The sequence below is a fragment of the Heterocephalus glaber genome, unplaced genomic scaffold (genome assembly GCF_053883595.1).
Source record: "Heterocephalus glaber isolate CG9 unplaced genomic scaffold, H.glaber_assembly_v1.0 deba00000546, whole genome shotgun sequence".
Classification (NCBI taxonomy): Eukaryota; Metazoa; Chordata; class Mammalia; order Rodentia; family Bathyergidae; genus Heterocephalus; species Heterocephalus glaber.
The window spans coordinates 6,294,253-6,317,775 of NW_028258147.1; the positions used below are offsets into that span (position 1 = coordinate 6,294,253).

Sequence of the window (23,523 nt, forward strand, 5' to 3'; positions counted from 1 at the left end):
AAATAGGCTGAGCAAAAGGAAGCATTGAATTTTTAAGAAATTGGTGGGAGCTACTGGCAGGACCTGTGGCCCTGTTGCCCTACCATGGTAGTTCCTGAGACTGGCCTCAACCACACTGTTTATATCAATAACCTCAATGAGAAGATCAAGAAAGATAAGCTGGAGAAGTCCTTGTATGCCACCTTCTCCCGGTTTGGCCAGATCCTGGATATCCTGTTGTCACTGAGCCTGAAGATAAGGAGCCAGACCTTTATCATCTTCAAGGAGGTCAGTGGCCCCACCAATGAATGCCCTGTGCTCCCTCTATGACAAGCCCATGTGCATCCAATATGCCAAGATGGATTCAGATATCAGTGCCAAGATGAAGGATGCTTTTATGGAGTGGGACCACAAGCTGGAGAAGAAGTCCAAGAGCCAGGAGATGCTGTCTTAGTTACTTCTCTACTTGCTGAGACAAAATTACCAACACTCAAAGTTAAAGGAGGAAAAAAAAAAGACAAATTTAAAGGAAGAAAGGTTTATTTTGGCTCACAGTTTGCAGAGATTTCAGTCCATAGTTGGCTGCTCAAAGGCAAGGCCGCATGGCAGAGGGGCACGGCAGAAGAGAAACAGACCATGGAAGGGTAGGCAGAAAGCAGCAACAGCAGCAACCTGCCTTCCATTTTTCCCCTCATACTCCATGCAGGCTACAAGCCTATTGGTTGGTGCCATCCACACCCAGGGTGGGCCTTCCATTATCCACATCCAGAACAATGCTAAACCAATTTAGTTACCACACATCCTAGATCCAGCCCCCTCTGAAAATCCTCACCTATAAGCGCATGAGGCTTTGTCGGGGACATATAGACATAAGTCCTAAGAAATGCCATGTGCCAAGAAAGCTGTGCAGGGTGAGATAGCTGCTCCTGTGGTGGGAACTGTCCAGGGGGCTGCCTAGGGATGCCATCAATGATTCAGGCATCCCACATCATGTACCACATGCCAGGCCAGCTTCCCTACATGCTGCCCCCTGGCATGATCCCACCTCCAGGCCTCAAGCCAGGCCATATCTCCCCTTGGGCCATGCCCCTGAAGCAGTTTGTGCTGGGGCAGATGCCACCTGACCTGCCCAGTCTCTCTCTCTCTCTATTTATTTATTATTTATTTATTTATTTATTTTTGGTACCGGGGATCGAATTCCAGTCCTTGCGCTTGTGCAGCAGGCGGTGAAACCACTGAGCGAAATCCCCGGCCCCCTCTCTTTATTTTTTTGAGACGAGGTCTCGCTATGTAGTTCAGGCTGAACTTGAACTTACTATGTAGCCCAGGCTGGCCTCAAAACTCATAGCAATCCTCCTGCCACAGCCTCCTCAGTGCTAGAATTATAGGTATGTACCACCATGCCCGGCATTTTTTTTTTAATACATATTATTTTGTTCTATCTTTTCTTTGAGGGATTTGCTATGTTTTTGTTTTGTTTTTTGTGGTACCAGGGATCGAACTCAGGACCTTGCACTGCCTGGCATTTTTTTTTAAGGATTTTTTTTTTTTGGTACTGGGAATTGAACCCAGAGCCTCACACATGCTAAGCAAGCAGTCTCTCTCAGAGAATGCACCAAATCACACCTTGTTCCTTACCAACCTGCCAGAAGAGACCAACAAGTCATGTTCTCTATGCTTTTCAACCAATTCCCTGGCTTCAAGGAGGTCCACCTAGAGCCTAGGCAGCATAATACCAATACTGCCATTGTGGAGTCTTTTTTTTTTGGAACCGGGCATTGAACTCGGGTCCTTCCACTTGCAAGGCAGGCGGTGGAACCACTGAGCTAAATCCCTGGCCCTGCCTTTGTGGAGTTTAACAACTAGGTGCAGGCAAGGGCAGTTTGTGATGCCCTGCAGGACTCTAAGATCAACTAGATCCCATAAGACCTCCTTTGCCAAGAGTAGAACCTTTCCCCCAGGCCTACCTCTGCCCCTTTTCTGGGGCTACCACTACCCTCTTTGGCTCATTCCCTGAAGGTAAACTTACAATGGCTGCCTGCAGAGTCAGATGTAGAAGAGTGCAGATGGGCTGTGTGTGCACTGGAGAGCCAAACGACCTAGTCACAAAGGTGGAAGACCTGGCACTCACTGCAGAGTCCTGCTGGAAGCCGAAGGGTCTACGCTGGAAGGCTGAAGAGTCTGACCTGGGAGGCTGAAGGGTCTGCACTGGAAGCCAGGAGATGGATGCCCCAAGGTGAAGAAAAGACTAGAGCTCCTCCAAAGAAACCAAAGCAAGACTTCCTCTTCTTTCCCTTTTTATTCTATCCAGGCTACAAGCCTATTGGTTGGTGCCAGTAGGTTCTATCTTCAGTAGGTCCATTTGGCCACACTCAGAACCATGCTGGTCCAGTCATCTGGACATTTATTTCTTGGGTTAGCATCACAAGGTGTGTTTGAGGAGAGCTCTTTTATGCTATCGTGGGTGCTGGATTTGTGGTGATGGCTCCAGCTATTTCAATAGCTTTTCCATAGTACTAGGTAGTATAATCAAGAGAAGTTTCAGCTTATGGAAGGGAGAAGGGTGTAGCTCAGAGGTAGAGCACTTGCCTATCATGGGAGAGGCCCTGGGTTTGATCTCAAGCACTGCAAATAAATAAGTAAATAAATAAAAATAAAAACAAAGAGCTGGGGATGGTGGCTCACATCTGTAATCTCAGCATTCTGGGAGCCTGAAGCAGGAGGCTTGCAAATTCCAGTTCAGTGTGACCAATTCAGTGACTTGGAGAGATGTTGTCTCAAAAAAATTTTTTTTGCTTGGTATGGTGGCACACACTAGTGATCCCAACACTGGGGAGGCTGAGGCAGAAGGATTGTCATGCGTTTGAGGCCAAGCTGGGCTACATAGTGAGTTCAAGGCCAGTCTGAACTATATAGCGAGACCCTGTCTCAAAAAACCAAAAATAAATAAATAAATAAAAATAAAAAGGGCTCAGTGCAAAGGCCCTGGGTTCAGTCCCCAATATTGCCAGCAAAAACAAAACAAAGCAGGGCTGGGGGTTTAGCTCAGTGGTTCTGGCGCCTGCCTCGAAAGCGAAAGGTCCTGAGTTCAATCCCTGGTACCAAAAAAACAAAACACAAAAAACTCCTAAAAACAAAACAAAACAAGGCCTTCATGGTCATGAAAGAGGTGGGATTGGGAGGGGCCTTAAACATAATGAGTTCATCATCTCCTACAGATTAGGTTTTTCATTTGAGTTAACAACCAGGGTGGTACAGCAGATTGCAAGTAGTACGGCCCTTGAAGCTGGGGAGCCTGACTTTACCGTCAGTGGGACGTGGGCAAGTTCCTTGCCTGCTGAGACCTAAGCTTCTTCATCTGTCAGAATAATACCTGTCCCACCAAGCCATTAGGCTTTAAATAACACCCTGGCCCGGAGCCTGGTACAGAGAAGCAGCTCAGTATATAAGGTTTCCTGGCACCCTAGAAAGACCCTAAGGCAGAGCTACCTTTGTGAGCTTCAAAGTGGCTACTGCAAGCCACTCATCTTTAGTTGCCTTTTCAGCCACAGACTTCCTTTCTTCCTTTTAAAAAATTCTTTAGCTAACTGGGCTTTCTGTGGACCACATATGGATCTAGCAGGGACCATATAGCAGTGAACGAAACGGACAAAAACCAGAGTCTTTGTGATGTACATGTTCTAGTGGAGGGAGAAGAGGAGTAGCTAAGTAACACATTGAAGATGGCAGCAAGTCCTAGGGAGAAAAATAAAAAAGGAAAGAGGAGGTACATGGGTAAAACAGAGATTGCAATTTTGAATAAGGTGCTCAGGGAAGGCTGTACTGAGAAGGTGTCATTTAGGAAGGACCTAAAGGAGACTGGGAGGAAGACATATGCTTGTAATCTAGGGGAAGAGTATTTCAGGTGGCGAGAGTAGCAAGTGCAAAGGCCCAGGGTAGGAGCATGCTTGGTGTCCTTGAGGACCAGCAAGGAGACCAGTGTGACTAGAAAGAAATGAGGGGTGAAGGTAGGGCAACTTGTTATGGTTTATATCTAGATATCCCCCCAGAATCCTCATGAGCTCATAGGTGGGGCTTTGGGGAGGTGATTGGATCATGGGGGTGTGACACTCAGCAGTGAACTACTCCACTGATGAGTTTATAGCTGAATGTGATGTTGGGAGGTGGTCTGGTTGGAGGAGGCTGCTCACTGGGGGATGGGCTGGAAGGGTCTATCCCACCCTCTCCTCTCCTGATTCCTGCTACCTCTTGCCTGCTCTGCCATGGACTGTTTCTCCTCTGCAATGCCCCTCTACCCTGCTGCCCTGCCTTAGAGCCAGCCAACTATGGACTGAAACCTCTATAAACTGTGAACCAAATAAACCTTTCCTCTTTTAACTTGTGAGTGTCAGGTATTTTGTCCCAGGAATAAGAAAGTGACTAAGACACAGCTCCTGTTGGGACTTGGAAGCCTGTGATAACTTTGGCTTTGGAGGGAAGATTGATATATGATTTAGAAAGACAGCTGGCTTCTATTTGAGTGAATAAGGGCTTGACAGGAGGAGGCCATTTGGGAAGTGACTGTAAGAATCCAGGGAAGAAATGATGGTGGCTGGATAGAGCAGGTAGAGCAAGGATCCTGGATATTTTGTGATGGTAGCACCACCAGGATTTGCTAATGATTGGATGTGGGGGTTAGAGAAAGAGAAGGATTGGGAAAAGATGTACAATGGTACCTTGGTTCACAAACTTGATTCTTTCCATGATTCTGGTTGCAAACCATATTAGACAAGGACCAAATCAAATTCAGTGGTTAGGTTCAATACTGACCTTGTGGGGAAATTTGATTCTGTTCTCATCCAGTTTGGTTTGTGACCAGAATCGTGAAGAGAATTGAGTTCCTGAACCGAGGTATTAGGTTGAGCCACATGAAATTGCTAATCTTTGATGGTTTTTAACCTTAAGAAACAATTTTTTTCTTTTTCTGTTTTTTGAAACAGGGTCTCCCTATGTAGATTAGCCTGGGCTTCAACTCACTATGGAGCCCAGGCTGGCCTCAAATTTGCAGCAATTCTCCTGCCTCAGCCTCCTGAGTGCTGAGTGTCTCCTGGCTTTATTTATTTATTTTCTTTTTTAAAACAGGGTCTTGCTATGCAATCCAGGCTGGCCTTGAACTTATGATCCTCCTGCCTCGGCCTCCCAAGTACTGGGACTGCAGGTGCACAAACTCATATATTTCCTTTTAGTAGTTGCCGTTTACTGAGATGAGGAAAGCTGTATAAGGACAAGGTGAGGTTTATTTTATTATAAGGGGAAGGTATCTGAAGTTCATTTTGGGTCATGACAAGACGCCGACGAAGCAGCTAAGTGTCTAGAGATCAGAGGTGAGGACCCATATGAGAAACTTCTTTTAAGAAGTAGAGAAGCTGAGTGCTATCTGTAATCAGCCACTTAAAAGGCTCAGGCAGGAGGATCACAAATTCAAGCCCAACCTGGGCAATTTAGCAAGACTGTGTCAAAATAAATATAAAAAGGGCTGGGGGGAGTGTGGCTCAGTAGAAGGCCCTAGTTCATTCTCCAGTACTGGTAAAAAAAGGAAGGAAGGAAGGAAGGAAGGAAGGAAGGAAGGAAGGAAGGAAGGAAGGAAGGAAAAAGCAATCAGTAGAGAGGCTAGTTAAAATTCTGAGCCTGGATGAGGTCACTGGGGGATTAAGGTTTAGATAAAGAGCAAAGACCACAGCCTCCTTCAAGGCTCTAGATCAGAGAGGTGAGACAGCCACAAAGGAGAAGCAGGGAGCTAAAGCTGGTGACACAAAGGCTCGTCTAGTGCAGCTGCCCGGAAGGAGAGCTCAGTGGATGTAGGAATGAAGAGTTCCAGGCTCATGCACCCCTTGAGGTTTGGAGTTGTGGAGTGTGTACATGTGTGTGTTTGTGTGTGTGCACACATATGTGTTGGGAGCAGAATGGGCACAACATCTTACACATGACTAGGTCTGTGGAACCTGTAACATGTTCCACTGACACAAGGTCAGGGAATGCAGTTTCCTCATATTGCTTGCAGATGAGGAAACTGAGACATAAAGGCTTGGTGACCTGGCCCAGCATTCTAACAGTAACCAGCAGGCCTGGGACTGGAAGGGCTGTGTGTTGAGCTTTCACTGAATCATGCTGCACATGTCCCCAAGTGCTCACTGACTGCTTGCAAGGCTACCGAGAAATGATTTGAAATGAAATTTAAGCCTTTATTTCCACAGAAGCAAAGAAACTGCAGATGTGTTTCCCTTCAGGAGGGGCCTGGACCTGTGAGCTCAGATAAGAACATGCTAGCTCAAATGAACTGGTTTCACTGGGCATGGTGTGCCCACCTGTAAATCTCAGCACTCAGGAGGCTGAGGCAGGAGGACCTCTGCGAGTTTGAGGCTAGCCTGAATTACATAGCAAGACACTGTCTCAAAAAATAAATAAAAATAAATAAATTAAAAGAAAGAACTACTCTTACAATGAGAAACCAACCGAAGGAACTAGGAGGCCATATGTGGGGGATTTTCTTGCTGGGTGGGGACAGCAATAAATTCACTTTGGTTGCAGAGCTATGGATGTTAACCCGTAACCTCAGAGATAGCAGTTTCTGGGCTGGCTCTTCCACTCATTCCACCAAAATATCCACTCCAAATGATTGGTTTCATTTTACTCCCTCTTCAAGTGTTGCTTGAAGCATTGTGTTCTCTCCAAGCTTCTTGTCTTGCCTTGGAGAAGCAGCTTCTGAGATCAGAGGCCCCATGGGTCAAGCTTGGCCCTCCCCTGGGCAGAGATAAACAGGCCCGGAATCCATTTCCCAGATTGCAACACCGGTGAGTCAGGCAGGGTCGGACAGACGGCCGGGTCCCTCCCAGGCTCCCCTTGCTTGTACCTGATAAGGAAGACTCACTCATTCCAGTGCCGTCTTGGGAGCACACACACATAAACAGACACTCCCAGGACCACGTCATCAGAGAGTCAATTGTTGACCTTCGAATGGCCGGTAGCCCAGGAAAAGAGGAGAGCACATGTACCCCTGCTCAAGAGCAGCTCCAATTTTAAGAAAACCAAGGCTGTCCTTGTGGGCTGCTCTGGGACCACCTTTGGAGCCCCCTGGTCAAGGGCAGTCTTGAGGCAGCCTCTGCAGCTCTGGAGAGAGGATGGAAGGACCACAAAGAGGGCAGGAGGCGGTCAGAACAGGGAGGTGAATTTATGAGGGAACAAACAAAAGGCCCAGGGAGAAAAGGTGTATTATGAAAATGCAAAAATTTTTGCATCAGAGAGGGAATTGAAGCTATGACATCTTCAATAAAACAAAACAATCCCCCCAAGTGAATGCTCTTCTCCTTAATGATATACAGTGTATAAGGAGAGGCAAAAGGAGTGTTGACAGTCTCCTAATAGTTACACAATAATAATACCAGCCCCAATGCCATATTGTAGCTTGTAATCAACACTTCACATTAACTTTATGAAAGCAGTTCATAGTTCACAGGGGGTTTTCACATTCATCTTTTCCATTTACCCCATCAACCCACTCAAATGGGTAAAGCATTAAGAGGCCCATTTTATAGCCATGAAGACTGAGGCCCAGGGAGGATATATGCAATTAACTGTGGTATAATTAAGAGGAGGGAGGGACAGGTTTGTCCTAAGCAGCCCTGAGCTAAAATGCTCCCTAAAGACACAGCACTCATCTTTAGGATCACTCCTTTTCTGTGACCACTCAGGGGGCTGAATCTCCATTGTATTTCTAAGTAGAGCAGTCATATTCTCTCTAGCGCTATCTGCAAGTTTCCAGCCTTATTGCTATCATTATTTTGATACTGAGGGTTGAACCCCAGGCCTTCATGCTAAGCTACATTCCCAGCTCTTTTAAATTAATTAATTTCATGGAGGATTGAACCCAGGGCCTTTGCACTGAGCTGCACTCCTAGCCCTTTTTCACTTTTTATTATTTATTTATTTATTTATTTTTCTGGTACTGGGGATTGAATTTAGGACCTTGTGCTTTTGAGGCAGACACGGTGCCACTGAGCTAAATCCCCAGGCCTCTTTACTGTTTATTTTGGGATAGGGTTTCACTAAGTTATTAAACTGCCCAGGCTGGGCTGCTTGAATTTATGATCCTCCTGCCTCAGCCTCCCAGAGTGCTGGGATTACAGACTTGTGCCCCCACACCTAGCTTTTATTATTATGTTGAGACAGGCTCTGGCTAAGTTGCCCAGGCTGCCCTCGAACTTATAATCCTCCGACCTCAGTCTCCTGAGTAGCTGAGTCCTCTGGTTATTTTTTGCAGTAACAGTGTTGTTGAAGAGTGAGGCAATAGAGAAAGTTTCTAGGATCCACTCCATGCCCTTTTTTCTCAAGCAAATATCCCTGTCTTGACTCCTTCTATTTGTCCTGGACTCCTTATCCCATGATTCTAGAGACACTACCTTAGGTTCTCTATGTTGGTCACTGTTCCTCTCAGGTGTGTGTGTGTGTGTGTGTGTGTGTGTGTGTGTGTGTGGCCTTGGTTTATTGGAACTGGAGGTTCTGATGTACAGAACTCACCCGGGGTGGTCAGGCAGGTGTTCGGAAAGCTTGAGGCCTAGTGGAATCTTAAATGTAGCGGTTCTCAAACTTTGGTCTGCAGCAGAACCATCTAGACAGATTGCTAAACATAGGGTTGTCCAGGCCCCAGGCGTTTGGAATCTGAACTCCCAGGGGAGGTGCCTGGCCATTGTAGGTTAACAAGCTCCCCAAATGATTCTGAAGTACACCTGAGCTTGAGAACCACTGCCTTTGCCTAGGAGTAGGGGAGTTCATCAGGTGAGGGAGAGTGGGCAGTCATTCTGGGAGATGAAGTAGCAACAATAGAAGCCCAGGGAGCCTAGAGGAGACAGTGAACATGACAAATGTCTGTTCTGTCTTTATCTCCCTTTAGCAAAACGGTCAAGTAAAGGGGGTTAGAAGTCTTTTCATTCAGACCTGTCCTACTTCTGACAGATTTGCTACGTGAATTAGGAAAGAGCAATGAACTCCTTTTAGAAGCAGTTGAAATAGACCATCTTTTTCAGAATACAGAATAGAGGTTACCAAGGCCTGGGGTGGGGAGGCAAATGGGAATGAAGAGTTATTGTTTAATGGGCAGGTTTCTGCTTGGGTTGATGAAATCTTCTGGAAATGGATACTAGTAATGGTTGCACAGCATTTAAATGTATTTAATGCTGTTGCTCTGTATACTTAAATATGGTTAAAGTGGTAAATTTCATATTATGTATATGTTACAACTTACAAAATAGGTGGTCTTTTAAGGCCTAGAATGATAGGAGCAAATGTTGTTTTAGCCCATTGCTGCTGCCCCAGGTGTACGTGGTGGGGTGGGGAGGTTACAGAGAGGTACCAATTTATAGCACCTGGCCTGACAAAGTACAGTACAAGCCTATTCATGGGAGCAGGGGAATAGAAATAACTTTGGAAAATAGATGGTAATGAGGATCTCATATAAGATAGGAAATAGTACTTTTCCTTCTCCTTGCCTGGTTGGTTCCTGGGATCAATATCACTTCTTCAAACTTCATTGTACATAGATGTCACCTGGGAACCTTGTTCAACTGCAAATTTTAACTTAGTAGGTCTTAGTAGGTCAGAAGGTGCTGACATTATGGATCCATGTGGGAGGTTGTGTAAATGTAATCTTGGTTCACCACTTTAAGTCCCACGAAGTGATAATACACAAGAAGTGCTCAATAAATATTGAAGAACCAACTGAATATATCAGGTTGGTATAGGAGTTTGGAGGACAGAACACTGTTTGTTCTGAGCTTCAGCGTATTTGGAGTGGGTTTTTAAAAAATTTTGTCTCTTTATTTGTCTCTTTTTTTAACAGCAAAATATTTATTGGTACATTTTAGGCATACATAATGATAACACTCATCCTAGGGAAGTTGCACCTGTACATGATACTTCCCATCTGTTTTTTCCCATTCCCCCCTCCTCTTAAGGCCCCTCCCCTCCCTATGTACAAAAGCTTTGTTTCCATTTTTTCTTCTATTTCCTCTTTTTTTTTCTTGTCCCTTCCTTCTTTTCTCCCTCCCTGGGGTGTTTCTATCAGTCATTCTCTTTGTGAAATTATCTCACAATATACAGAATGAGGATGTTGATCTAAATTATTTATGGCCTTGGTACCTTGCTGCCACAACTCTTGTCCTTGAAATAGTAGCCCTGTAAGCATAGAGTAATGAAGCCGGGTCTGTGGTATCTGAAAACAAATTCTCTCCATCTCAGGAGGGACCAGAGTGCAGGAAACCTGTGGGTGTGGGAGTTTCCGAATTTTGGCACCTGAGTAATTGCCACATTGGCTTCCTTCAAACTCAGCCTTTTTAACTGGATATGAAGAGGTTCATAAAACATATGAAGGTGTCAATGATGCCATTATTTACTAACATCATTTATGACTATGGTAATGACACTGGCAGTTGAGCGATGAAGAGCATGGGGAAGTTGGGGGAGGGGGACAGAGGGCTGTGAGAGGGCAGAAGGAAGAGGAACTACATCTCCCAGAATACCCCGCGAAAGCACACGCCGCGACGGCGCCCAACCCCTTGGGCAGACTAGGTCCGCCCGTGTGATGACGTCACAGAGGTGACGTCACGGCGCCGAGAGCGAGGCTGGGTTAGAGAGGCCGACCTAGTAGGAGTCGTCTGCTTGTGGTGGAGGCGGCTGGGAGCCGGTGAGAGGGCGAACGAGCGAGCGAGATAGAGCAGGCAGCAGGGAGCGTCGTGCAGCGCCGAGGAGCGCCGGGCCGGGCCGAGGCGGACCCACAGCCCGAGAGGGCAGCCCAAGCTGGGCGCCGGGGGTCCCCACCCCCACCCAGCCGGACGGTGCTCGGTGTTTCCCCGTGCGGGGGGCGGCGGCGGCAGCTGACGGGATCCGACAGGACCGCGGGCGGGTTGCCACCTCCGCGGAGGAGCCGGCGCGGCCGCGGGCTCCTCAGAGCCGGGGTCCAGGGCCCGTGACAGACGGGCCGAAGAAGGGAGCGAGGCGGCGGCGACACCATGTCATCCCCCAGTCCGGGCAAGAGGCGGATGGACACGGACGTGGTCAAGCTGTATCCTTCGTGGAGGGGGCATTAGGGCTGTGTGTGGGGCGTCGTGGGGGACCCAGGGGCGTCCCCCGGCACCCGAGCAAGGGTCCCAGGGCACTCGGGGCCACTGTCCGAGCTCCCTCCCTCCTCCTGGCGACGGCGGCTCCAAGGCACCTCCCAGGGGCCGAGGGCCTTGCCAGCTCCCCTTATGTGCAGCACCCCGAAATATGCGCTGCTCCTAGTTCTTGCGCCCGTGGAGCCCGTGACTTTTCCTCCACGACGTTTCGACTCCCAAGACGGCCTTTTTCTTTCTTTTCTTTTCTTTTTTTTTGGGCAGAATTACCCGCCTCTTATCCACCGAGCCTGTCTTCAGGGTTTCTCTTTCCTGTTTGCTCGCTCAGGTTTTAGGGACTCAGGGTAGAAATTTCCTGATAGGGAAGCCTTTCTTCCTTTCTTGAGATCCCCCCATTCCCTCCACTCACAATGCTTCTTGAACTAGGGTAACTTAAGCGACCTCCTTTATCCCTAATTCCTTTCTATATTAGGAAGAGAGTAGTCTGCTCAGGGGCCTTCTAATAAAGAAGCTCTGTGTGTTTCAAATCAGAGACTCCTGTTAAGCTCTCTTGGAAGAACCTTCCTGCTTTCCTTTCCACTGACAAAGCCTAACCCACCCATAGTTGTCTGCAGTGAGGACCCCTAGGCCCTCTAGCAAGCCACCCTCTATATTGTGGATCTGACAGCTGAGAAGGAGAGAAAAAGAGCTCCCCGAATCCCCTGTACTGTCCACCTAAGAAGAACGCCCTCTGTGAGGGTAAGGTTCTGGGGTACTGCTTGCCCTGATCTTGCCAAATGACACCCTTTTTTTCTGCCACCCCCCCAACTTTATACTGTCGAGGTTGCAGTGGGAACGCTATAACTGATAAGAGTCCTTCAGGCAGAGGTTTTGGTTGGAGTCCAGACTGATTATTTCATGACCAGCTAGAGAAATTCGCGAAGGTTCCTGAGACAAATCGAGGAATTTTTTTTAAGAGGGCGTGTGTGCGTGTGCGTGTGTGTGTGTGTGTGTGTGTGTGTGTGTGTGTGTGTGTGTGTATAGCCCAGTGTTCTGAATAGCTAATCCCTAGGGAGAGGCGGGTAGGGGGTAGGGGGTAGGGGGTCGGTAGTCGGTAGTGTGTGAAAGGCTGTTCAAAAAAGTCCTGTCTCCTGTTTCGGCCTCGCCCCCATCCCCCCACCATTTCCCCCTGTTGCAGGGTTTTGTTTATGTAACTCAAGTTGTTTGGCTAGATTTTTCAGGTGAATTTCTTCCTTTTATTTGCTATTGTTTTTGATGGACTGTTTTACCTTTTTGTAGAGATCGATTATTATGATCAAATACTCAGTTATGGAATTTTCTGAAGTTTTTAAAAAGTAGGTTTTGCATATGGTTTGAAAGAGGGGGATGGCTGGATGAGAGATTTTTTTTTTTCATAATCTTTTCAGGAATAACAAGGTGTTTTTCTTCTTGCTCAGCGAAGACTTGGCTAGGAATTAGGGATAATAGGTAAACTTCTAAGTTCAGGGTTTGGAGTTTAGAATTTTTAGGGGTACTGTGAGGGATTAGAGTGGAGCACGTAATAAAGTATCATGTACCAAAATATATGTTTAGGTACAAGTGAAATCAACTCTTTAAGAGCTGTTTGTGGCTGTGATTGTTTTGTAAATGTATGAATGATACAGGTAAGGTTGTCTTTTCCTAAGGTTGCAGGAAAACTTGTAACTGTGACTGTGTACATTTTAGACAAAGCAGTTTTAGGTTTTATTTTTGTTTAGAAACTAGGAAATGATGGTGGTAGACTCTTAAGTTATTTTTATCTTGAATTGAGAGTTACTGTCACACCTAATGCAAATTTCTACCTAATGTGTATGGAGTGAGGGGGAGAATTCCAGCTGTTTTTGATCGATGTCAGATCTTCCAATTATGTACATACATAGATTTCTAAAAGATCGAGGATAAAGAGTGAGGCCTAACTTGACCTGATGCCTTTTCCATACAGTGCCTTTTGTTCGTTTAGTAGTTGTGGCATCTAGAATGATTACAGAATTTAGGAGTCGGGGTGTGGGGGGTGGAGAGAGGGAGAGAAAAACAGACAAAGAACAGCAGGGTGTCTTTTTTCCCCTCCCCCTAAGTGGCTTATTTCATAGCTTATTTTTAGTAGAAGATGAAGAAAGGCAAAGATGCACTGGCCTTCTGTTCCTTCCCCACCTTCCTTCTTGCTGACAAAAGAAAGCAGAGGCGCTTTAAAATTGTAGATCTCTAAGATAGGAGGGTAACAGTCTTTAAGACAGAGGTTATCTTTGATTCATGTTTGTTATTTCCTGGTCAAATGTAGTTCAGAGGTTAAAATTTTTCAGATTTCCTTTTGTGTGTGTGTGTGTTATGTTGTGGGGATGAGATATTTTTGTAGTCTCCTTTCTCTGTTGATTTCACGTTAGTAGGCCCAAATGGGGCCAACAGTTTTTGAGTGAGATATATTTAGTAAGATATTTAAGAGGAAATTCCCCAACCCACTACTAGAATGAGTACAATTAATTGTGTGAAAGGGCCAAGGGTTGAATATGAAAGATGGTGGAGAGGAAGTAGAAAGAAAGGTCTGAAGGAATGTAAAGTACTTCTTGTCCCTTGGTGCCCCTGATGATTTCCGTGGTGTGGCGGCTGATAGCTGGTTTCATTGCAGTCTCTTCTTTCAGCCCATTTTTGGCTGTCTCCTGAGCATAATTATACCACCACGATTTACAGCTTGGCAGGGTACCTATATAGTAGGAAAGTAGTGGTGTGGGGGTAGGGAGAGAAGAGGATGTGTAACTAATTGGCCACTGCCTTCTGCCACCTTGCTAGGTTCCTTCCACACTCTGTCTCTGGTTGTTGTTTGGAGTCTGATATTTCTTTTGTGATGGGTGATTGGTAGGAGGAGAGCTGACTCCCAAGTTATGCAGGGAGTGAGTGTTTTGCACCGATGCACTTAATAATCTGCTGGGTGATTATGTTCTGAAACTCTGACTCACTCATTGTTTCTCTTCTGAATCCTCTGCTGAGGGTTGTGCAAACCTCCCCAGGAGCCTAGAAACTGATTTACATGACTTTTGGGTGCTGTAGGAATGAGTCCCAATCAAAACAAAACAAAACAAAACACAAAGACACACACAGAACCCTCAAATCCTGTGGAATAGTCTTGTATAGTGCAGTCATTTGTTTGCAAAGTCAGGTAGATGGTGATCCTGTGCTGCTCCCACCCTGGCAACCTTTGAGGTTTCCATCTCCAACCCGCTGATTAGTTTGTCTGAGAACTGGGACTCTGGTGACCTTAAAGCGTGATTTGCCCTAAAGGAATATCGGTTTAAATTCTCCCCAGTGGAGGAACAAACAGCTCAGATTACATGGGTTTCCTTGTTGGTGGGGGTTACTAGTCTCACCCTGTTGCACAGCCCTTAGTGATTCTTTTTATCTGTGAACCAGTGGCCCCTGCTGAAGGCTGAAGCTGCTTGTTTTGGGAAAGCGTATGCAGGCAAAAGGCCGCAGGCACAGCTCCTTGCAGCTCATTGGCTGCTCTGTTACTACCCGGAAAAGGAGGAGGGGTGGAGCTACTAAACAGCTGATTGAGTGTGTGACAAGAGTGTGTTTACATACAAAAGAGGTCGGGGCTGGGGAGGCCTAGAGAACAGCTTTGCACGACTCACAAAGTGTATTTTCAAGTGTAGAAAGGAAAACCTGACCTGTTAGAGTACAAGAAATGTTCAGGGAAATTAAGGTTAAACTAGAAAAGTGGATCTGGTAATAATGGGGATTTGCCATACACCATATTTATTATTGGTGTAAGATTTGGAAATTTGCAATACCAAGAATTTTTAAAGATTCTCTTTTTCAGAGGGAGGGAGCAAGCACAGGAACAAGACAGGTTATGCCACTTTTAGTGTACTTGACTGTTACACAGGGATTCAAAAACATGGTAAAAATGTAAGCTTCCCTCTTAAAAGCTTCCACAGTGATAGAAAGGGGCAGTGTCTTCCACTCACTAACAGCATGAGTGAATCTTATAAAATCAATGGTGGCTGCTTTACAGTTTCTTTTTTCTTTTTTTTACAGTTTCTGTTTGTTACAGGGGATTCTACCCAGAGTCTTCATGCTGAGGTATATCCCAGTTCTTTATTTTTTAGTTTGAGGCAGGGTCCCACTAAGTGGCCAGGGTGCCCAGGCTGTGCTCAAACTTGTGATCTTCTTGCCTTAGCCTCTCAGAGGCTGGGATTAAAAGCATGTGCCACCATGGCCAGCTACAGTTTCTATAACAAATTCGAACCCTCAAATATTTGAGCACCTCCTTTGGGCAGGCATAATGTTGGGGGGTCTAGTGGTGAAAAATTCAGTGTGAGGATCATAGTGCTTGTGGAATTAGAACAACAAAAAATAAGGGGGCTTGAGACAATCTCCCCACGTGACCCAGGCTAGCCTTAGTGAGTTTGAGGCCAGTCTGGGCTACATATTGAGTTCATCGCCAGCCTGAATTACATAGCAAGATTGTGTCTTGAAAACAGTGGGGGCGCATGCCTGTAATCCCAGCACTTGGGAGGCTGAGACAAGAGGATCACTGCAAGTTCAAGGCCAACCTGGGCTACACAGGGAGACCCTGTCTCAAAAAACAAAACCAGCTGGAGATTTAGCTCAGTGGTTTCGTCGCCTGCTGCGAAAGCGCAAGGACCCGAGTTCGATCCCTGGTACCAAAAAAAACCCAAAACCAAACCAGAAAACAAAAAACCTAAATAGATGTTTAAAAAACAAACAAAAACATTAAAATGTATGGACATTTGTCTTTGATTTTGGCTTTGGTATTTTGCTGTTTTTTCAGGTTCTTGCTATATAGTTCAGGCTGATCTTGAACTCTTATGTAGCCCAGGCTGAGGCAATCCTCCTGCCTCATCCTTCTGAGTGGTAGGATTACATGCATGTACCACCAAACCCAGTTGATATTTTGCTGTTAATCAGTGGTTATTCTATCCCTAAGTTAGTAAATAGGCTTTGTTACTCTTTAATCTGTGTTCAAAGTATAGACAATTCTGTAATCTTTTAACTAACTCCAATGTCCAGTGTCAACTGGGAATCTGTGGTTTGCCTTTTATTTCTTTTCTTTTTTTTTTTTTTTGGTACCAGGGATCAAACTCAGAACCTCCTGCTTGCTAGACAGGTGGCAGAACTACTGAGCTAAATCCCCGGCCTGCCTTTTATTTCTTGTGGCCTTTCATTGAGATGGTGAGATGAATGTTGGAAGTTTTATGGTGTTTAAGCTAAAGATGCAGCAACTCCAAACATTCAGAATTTGTCTTGCCTGCCTAGATTTTGGTGACAAATGTATTGGTACTTTGGTTAGGTAAGAACCTACATTGAGCAAGCATTTAGAGCTTTAGCACATCTGATTTCAGCAGTGCAATTTTGTTAAATTATAAGCCTAAAGATTCAGCTTTTAGGGGACAAATATCTTTTGCAGATGTGACCCATAAATATCTTTATTCCTCTTTGTGTGCATGCATTAAAAGAACTTACATTTGTTGGTTTTTCTAGTGATACCCTTTCTCTAGCACCTTGACTGGTCTGTATGTGTATATATTTATATTTATTTTTAAATTTAAATTTGGTATCTTGTTCAGTGCTAACAGATTGGATGATTCTAAGAACTACTGGATTTTTTTAGGTATGGGCTATGGATTATGCCTAGATGTTCCCTGAAAACCTTATAGGTGGGGCTTTTTCAGAGGTGGCTGAATCTAGAGTGTGTGATGCTGGGATTAAGGGTGTGTGATTACTAAATCAGTCCGTTGATTGGTTTGGCACTGCCCTAATCCTGGTAGTCTGTATAGAGTATCAGAGGGACAGAAAGCTGCTAAGGTCCCTTGTTGCTTTACTACCTTCTGCCCAACATAAACTGTTTTTCCTCTGTCATGCCCCTCTGCCATGCCACCCTGCCTTGGAGCCAGCCTGACTACACTGAAACCTCTACAGACTGTGAGCCAAATAAACCTTTCCTCCCTTAACTTTGAGCATCAGGTATTTTGTCTCAGCAAGGAGAAAAGTAACTACGACAGTATGTGATTCAGACCTTGTATTACAGTGCTTACAATATGGTAACTTTTTAAAATTTTTGTACCAGCGATCGAACTCGGGACCTTGTGCTTGTTTCGAGGCAGGCGACAGAACCACTGAGCAAAATTCCCAGCCCTAATATGATAGCTTTTTACCTGTAGACCCACAGAGTGTATGTCTTAATAAAATTCTTTAATGAAAAGACTTAGTTGGACTGTAAAAGTAATAAGGTAATTAAGGAAAATAGAGGTTACAAAGAGGGAAAGTAAACAGTCCTCCATAATCCTATACTTTAAACAGTAGTTCTTAAACTTTAGGGTGATCTTAATTACTCAGGTTTGTTAATACAGAATACTGTATCCGATCACTAGAGCTTTCTGATTCAGTAGATTTGGAGAATTTGCCATTCTTTTCTTTCTACCTTTTTTTATTTTTTGGGGACAGGGTCTCACTATGTAGTTCAGGCTGGCCTTGAATTCACTAAGTAGCCCAGGCTGTCCTTGAATTCCCAGTGACTCTCTTGCCTCAGTCCCTTGAGTATTGAGATTACGGGCACGACTGGTGACTGGTGAATTTTTCATTTCTAAGTCTCTCAAACTAGTAGATGCTGGTGCTCTTGGTCCAGGAGGGGCCACCCTTTAATGACCATTGTTTGATTTTTTCTTTTTTTTTTTTTTAGACACAGAGTCTGTGTAATTTAGGCTGGCCTTAAACTTAGTACATAGTCCAGGTTGGCCTTGAACTCATGACAGTGCTCCTGCCTCAGCCTCCCTGGTGCTGCAATTATAGGGCACTGGCCATAACCACTGTTCTTTTTTTTTTTCTCTTTTTTTCTCAGTAGCAGGGATAGAACTCGGGACCTTTCACTTGGAAGGGAGGCACAGTGCCATTGAGCTAAATCCACAGCCCTCCAACCATTGTTCTTAAATACTAACATTTTGATGTTTTTTTCCTTTTATTTTTCTTGGGATATTTTTCTACCTGCTGGTCATATTGTATGTGTCTGCTCTGTTTTTGCTTAATATTTTTGGAACTGTTTTTCCCAGTTAAAAGTGTTACACATAATGAATAATTCATGTAATATGCCATCCTATAGTTGTGCCATTGATTTTTTTATTTTGCCATTTTTCTTTGATAATTAAGATTGAAATTTAACATCTTTGGGTTGAGAATGTAGCTCTGTGGTAGAGCACTTGCCTAACGTGTGAGTCCCTGGGTTTAGTGTCCATCACCAAAAAAACCCCCCAAAAAACCCAACAGAAAATAACATCTTTGTGCATAAGGCATTTTCTTCTTTTGTTTTTTCCTATTTTCTGGTAATGGGATTCTAGATCAAAAAAGGTAGACATTTGGATTAAAATATTTAATTAAAAGTATGGGTCCCACACTTAAAGTAGGCTCTCATTTTGTTTTGTTGCATCTCAGTTGATGCTGTGTTGTGCAGAAACAGGCACCCTGGCACAGTGATTAAAGATGAGTTTTAGGGGTGGAGATGTAGTTCCGTGACAGAGCACTTGTCCCTTATGTGTGAGGCCCTGAGTTTAGTACCCCAGATACTTCTTCTTCCCCCAGTTCTGATTTCTCTGTTTAAATGTTCTTGTTTTTGTGATACTGGTGATCAAGTATGTTACATGCACAAGCACATAAATCTGATTGAAAAGGTGTAGATTTAATTTTGGTATCTTGGCTTTTTAAATTGAGATTTAATTGACCCAGTAAACTTCACGTGTGCATGCGGTACTGAGGATTAAACCCAGGGCCTATATACTGAGCTAAATCCTCAGCCAATTTTTAGTGGGGTTTTTTTTTTTTTTTTTTTTTTTTTTTGGTACCAGGGATCAAACTCAGGACCTTGTGCTTGTGAGGCAGGTGGTAGAGTCCATTTTTAGTTTTGAGACAGGGTTTTGCTATGTTGCTTAGACTGGGCTTGAACTTGTGATGGTTCCGCTTTATCCTCCCGCAGTGCTGGGATTATAGCTGTGTACCTATACCTATAGCCTAGCAACTATACTAGATATTGGGGGTTGAATCCAGGGCCTTTGCACTGAGTTACATCCTAAGCCCTTTATGTTTTTTCTTTTGAGATAGGGTCTCATTAAGTTGTCCAGGTGGGACTTGCACTTGGGATCCTCTTGCCTCAGCCTCCCAGAGGGTCGGTATTACAGGCTTGTGCCATCAACCATGACTCTGATTACTGTACATTTTTTTTTTTTTTTGGTACCAGGGATCGAACTCGGGTCCTTGGGCTTGTGAGGCAGGTGGCGGAATCACTGAGCTAAATCCCCGGCCCAGATTACTGTACATATTTAAAGTGATAGATTTGGTAAATTTTAATGTTACATTACGTATCACCCATGAAGTCTGTGACTATAATCAAGATAGGGAACACATTCATCTTCTCCAAAAGTTTCTTGTGTCCCTTGTAAATCTTTCCTCCCTCCTCTTAACTATTGTGGATCTGATTTCTTTCACCATAAATGCTTGTGCAACTTCTAGAATTCATATAAGTTGAGTTGTATAGTATGTACTCTTCGTGTGGATTCTTTTTTTTTTGGTACCGAGGATTGAACTTGGGTCCTTGCGCTTGTACGGCAGGCGGCGGAACCGCTGAGCTAAATCCCTGGCCCTGTGTGGATTCTTTGACTCATCATAATTTTGAGATTCACTTCTGTAGGTCATTCCTTTGTGTGTGTTACTAGGGATTGAACCTAGGGTCTCACACATGCTACCACACCCAGCTCCAAGCCCCTTTTGAATTTCATTTTGAGAGAGGGTCTTGCTAAGTTGGCCAGGCTGGCCTCAAACTTGATTTTCCTGCCTCAGTGTCCCCAGTAGTTAGATTGCAGGCCTGCAGGCATGTGCCACCACACCTGGCTTCTCATTTCTTTTTATTGCTTAGTGATATGTCATTGTTTGGATATGTTGCAATTTGTTTATGAACTTTATCTTGTGATGCTTGGTGGCATTTGAGTTATTTCCAGTTTTGGATAAAGCTACTGTGAACTTTTTTTTTTTCCCAATTCTTTTTTTTTTTCCATTAAGTTTTATTGGTATATTTTAGGTATACAACAGTTTGATTCATCATTGGCAACTTGTATCTTTATATGATATATCTTAGTTCTTATTTTTTCCTCATTCCCTTGTCCTCCCTTCAACCCCTCCACCCCTTCCTATTTACAAAGACTTTGTTTCCATTTTTCCCTTTTCTCATATTTTTTCCTTTCCTCGTATTTTTCCTTTCCCCTTTCCTTTCTCCTACCCCTCCCACTTCCCCTACTGCTTTAGACCTTTTCTTCCTATTTCACATTATTAATTATACATTTTGATCCTTATTTACACTTTTAGTTTCTCATGCCGGAGAAACTACTCAGTATTTACACGTGTGTCCTATTTATTTCACTTAAGAATATGGCCTCAATGTGCATCCATTTAGCTATAAATGTCTCTAGTTTCTTGTTCTTTGTGGCTGAGTAGTACTCTGTTTTATAAAAAAACCACATCTTTATCCAGTCACCAGGTGATGGGCACTTGGGCTGTTTCCAAGCTTTAGCTATTACAAACTGTGCTGCTATAAACACAGGTGCACATATATTGCTGTGGTATGATTCTTTTAATTCTTTTGGGAAGATACCCAGCAGAGGAATAGCTGGGTCAAATGGGACCTCTAATCCTAGTTCCTTGAGGTATCTCCATACTGATTTCCACAGTGCTTGCACCAATCTGCACTCCCACCAACAATGGAGAAGGGTTCCTTTCTCCCCACAACCCTGCCACCATTTGTTACTGGTTGATTTCTTGATAGCAGCCATTCTTTCTGGGGTGAGGTGGAATCTCAGTGTTTTCATCTGCATCTCTCAAATGACCAGTACTGTGAACTTTTTTATGAACATACACTTTCTTTTCTCTGGACTGAGATCATGTGATGGGTACATATTTAACTTTTTAACAGGTAGCTTAAATTTAACGTTGACATTAGACTATTTCATACACAAGTAAAACTGTGTCATTAAACAGTTTTAGTTGTGTATTTTAAAAATATATTTTAAAAATTTTTATTAGTAACATGTATGCAGTATATAATGATCATATTCGTTGGGTGGAGCTGGTACATGATCAATAACACATCTTAATTTCTGTTTTCATCCCCTGTCCCTCTCCTCTCCATCTCTCTCTTTTTTTTCTTTCTTTGAGACAGGGCCTCACTATGTACCTCAGGCTGACCTTGAACTCACTGTGATCCTCCTGCCTCAGTCTCCCAAGTGCTGGGATTACAGTTTTACACCACCACACCTGGTCTTCCCTCCATCTCTTGTCTCATCAAATTATAAACTTGTCCCCAAAGCTTTGTTTTCTGTCAGTGCTGGTTTTGTAGGTGGTCTCTCTTCCTCCATTCAAAAATGATTAAATTTTCATTGTGAAGTATTTTGTTTCGTGGTCCTTTGAAATGGCACTTTAGCAATTAATAGTTACAAAAAAACTTTATTTTTGCATTTGCTAACAAGACTAAATTTAAGTACACTTTTTGTTGGTGATAGTCCTTTCTTTGTTTTTTTAAATAAATTTTATTCCATTCCCCCGTCAAGCCCCCTCCCTTCCCTATGTACAAAAGCTTTGTTTCCACTTTTTCCTTCTATTTTCATGTTTTTCTTGTCCCTTCCTTTCTCCCTCATTTCTTTTTGTACAGTATTGATAAATGTTTTTTAGGAACATAACATTTCCTTAATACCTCTTGTGAAGGTAATAGTAATTTACAGATATTTGTATAGGACTGAAGTCTGAATAGTATCTGTATTTTTTTTTTTTTTTGGTACCAGGGATCGAACTTGGGTCCTCTGCTTGCACAGCAGACAGCAAAACCACTGAGCTAAATCCCCAGCCCTAGTATCTGTATTTTTGGTGTGGACTAAACTTGGGAAAAAGGAGCTAATAGCAACTAAGTGACAGAACGAAACAGACTGTAAGAGCATATTTTAGACAGATGGTACACACTTGTAACCCCAGCACTGGGGAAGCTAAGGTACGACCCTGAGTTGGAGGCCAGACTGAGCTACATAGTGAGACCAAAAGGGGAGGAGTGATCCTAATTTTGTTTTTTTGTTTGTTTGTTTGTTTTTTGTTTTTTTTTTGGTACCGGGCATCAAACTCCGGTCCTTGAGCTTGCATAGCAGGCGTTGAAACCACTGAGCTGAATCCCCGGCCCTAATTTTGTTTTTAATGGTATTGGGGATTGAACCCAGGGCCTTTGCACTGAGCTACATCCCCAGCCCTTTTATTTTTTATTTATTTATTTATTTATTTTTTCCCAGCCCTTTTATATTTTTTGTTTTGAAACCGAGTCTCATTGAGTTGCCCAGGGTGGTTTTGAATTTGCAATCCTCCTGCCTTAGCCTCCCAGAGTCCTGGGATTACAGGTACCTGCCACCACATTTGGCTTGCTTTGTTTACTTTTTTGTTTGTTTGTTTGTTTGGTACTGGGGATCGAACTCGGGACCTTGAGCTTGTGAGGCAGGCGGCGGAACCACTGAGCTAAATCCCCAGCCCATGGCTTGCTTTGTTTTCTTGAGACAAGGTTTTGCTGTGTAGCCCAGGCTGGCTTTGAAATTGTGATCTTTCTGCCCTAGTCTCCTCAGCCCTAGGGCAACAGGCATGTGCACCACTAAACCCAGCTTTAGTACGCTTTTCTGGAATTTTAAAAATTTTTATTAAACTGCTTATTAAAAATTTCTTTAGAGCTGGTTGTGATGATGGATGCTTCAATCCCAGTTCATGAGAGGCTGAAGCAGGAGGATTGTGAGTATAAAGCCAACATGAGCAATTTAACCTGATCCTGTCTGATTAAATTAAAAAAAAAAGGGCTGAGGATGTAGCTCAGAGGTAGGGCACTTCTGGGTTTGGTCCCCAGTATCACACAAAGAACTCACATAAACTCAAATGTTTTATTTATTTATTTTAAAACAGGGTCTCACTGTATAGTTCAGGCTGGCCTTGAACTCACTATGTAGCGCAGACTGGCCTCAAATTCACAGTGATTTTCCTGCCTCAGCCTCCTGAGTGCTAAGATTATAGGCGTGTGCCACCATGCCCAGTAAACGAAAGTGTTCTTAATTTACCAAAAACTGTGAGTGTAATTATTTATTCCAAAGCAATTTTTTTTATTATGACAGTGGCTATTAGTTTATCAGATAACTCATAGGATGCAAAAATATATTTCTTTTCCAGTACTGGGGATCAAACCCAGAGTTGCTGTACCAGTGAATTACATCCTCAGCTTCTTTCTATTTATTTTGAGACTGTTGGTGGCAATGTTACCCAAGCTGGCCTCAAACTTGCCATCCTTCTGCTTTAGCAGCCCATGTAGCTGGGATTACAG

The 23,523-nt window shown here is 44.0% G+C and overlaps 1 protein-coding gene across 4 annotated transcripts in view; it reads left to right on the top strand.

Moving 5' to 3' along the window:
- The window catches only part of Ube2h (ubiquitin conjugating enzyme E2 H), a 171,022-nt gene that overhangs the window by 34,742 nt on the left and 112,757 nt on the right, over positions 1–23,523 (top strand). Inside the window, exon 1 of one of the 4 annotated variants that reach the window (XM_021237538.2) lies at positions 10,584–11,071. The exons of 2 other annotated variants lie outside the window; for them this stretch is intronic. In XM_021237538.2, the coding sequence (XP_021093197.1) occupies positions 11,019–11,071 (53 nt within the window). In that variant the 5' untranslated portion in view covers positions 10,584–11,018. Of the gene's footprint in view, positions 1–10,583; positions 11,072–23,523 lie in introns of those variants that run through there. One more of the 4 variants, XM_004856339.4, reaches the window with a different exon arrangement.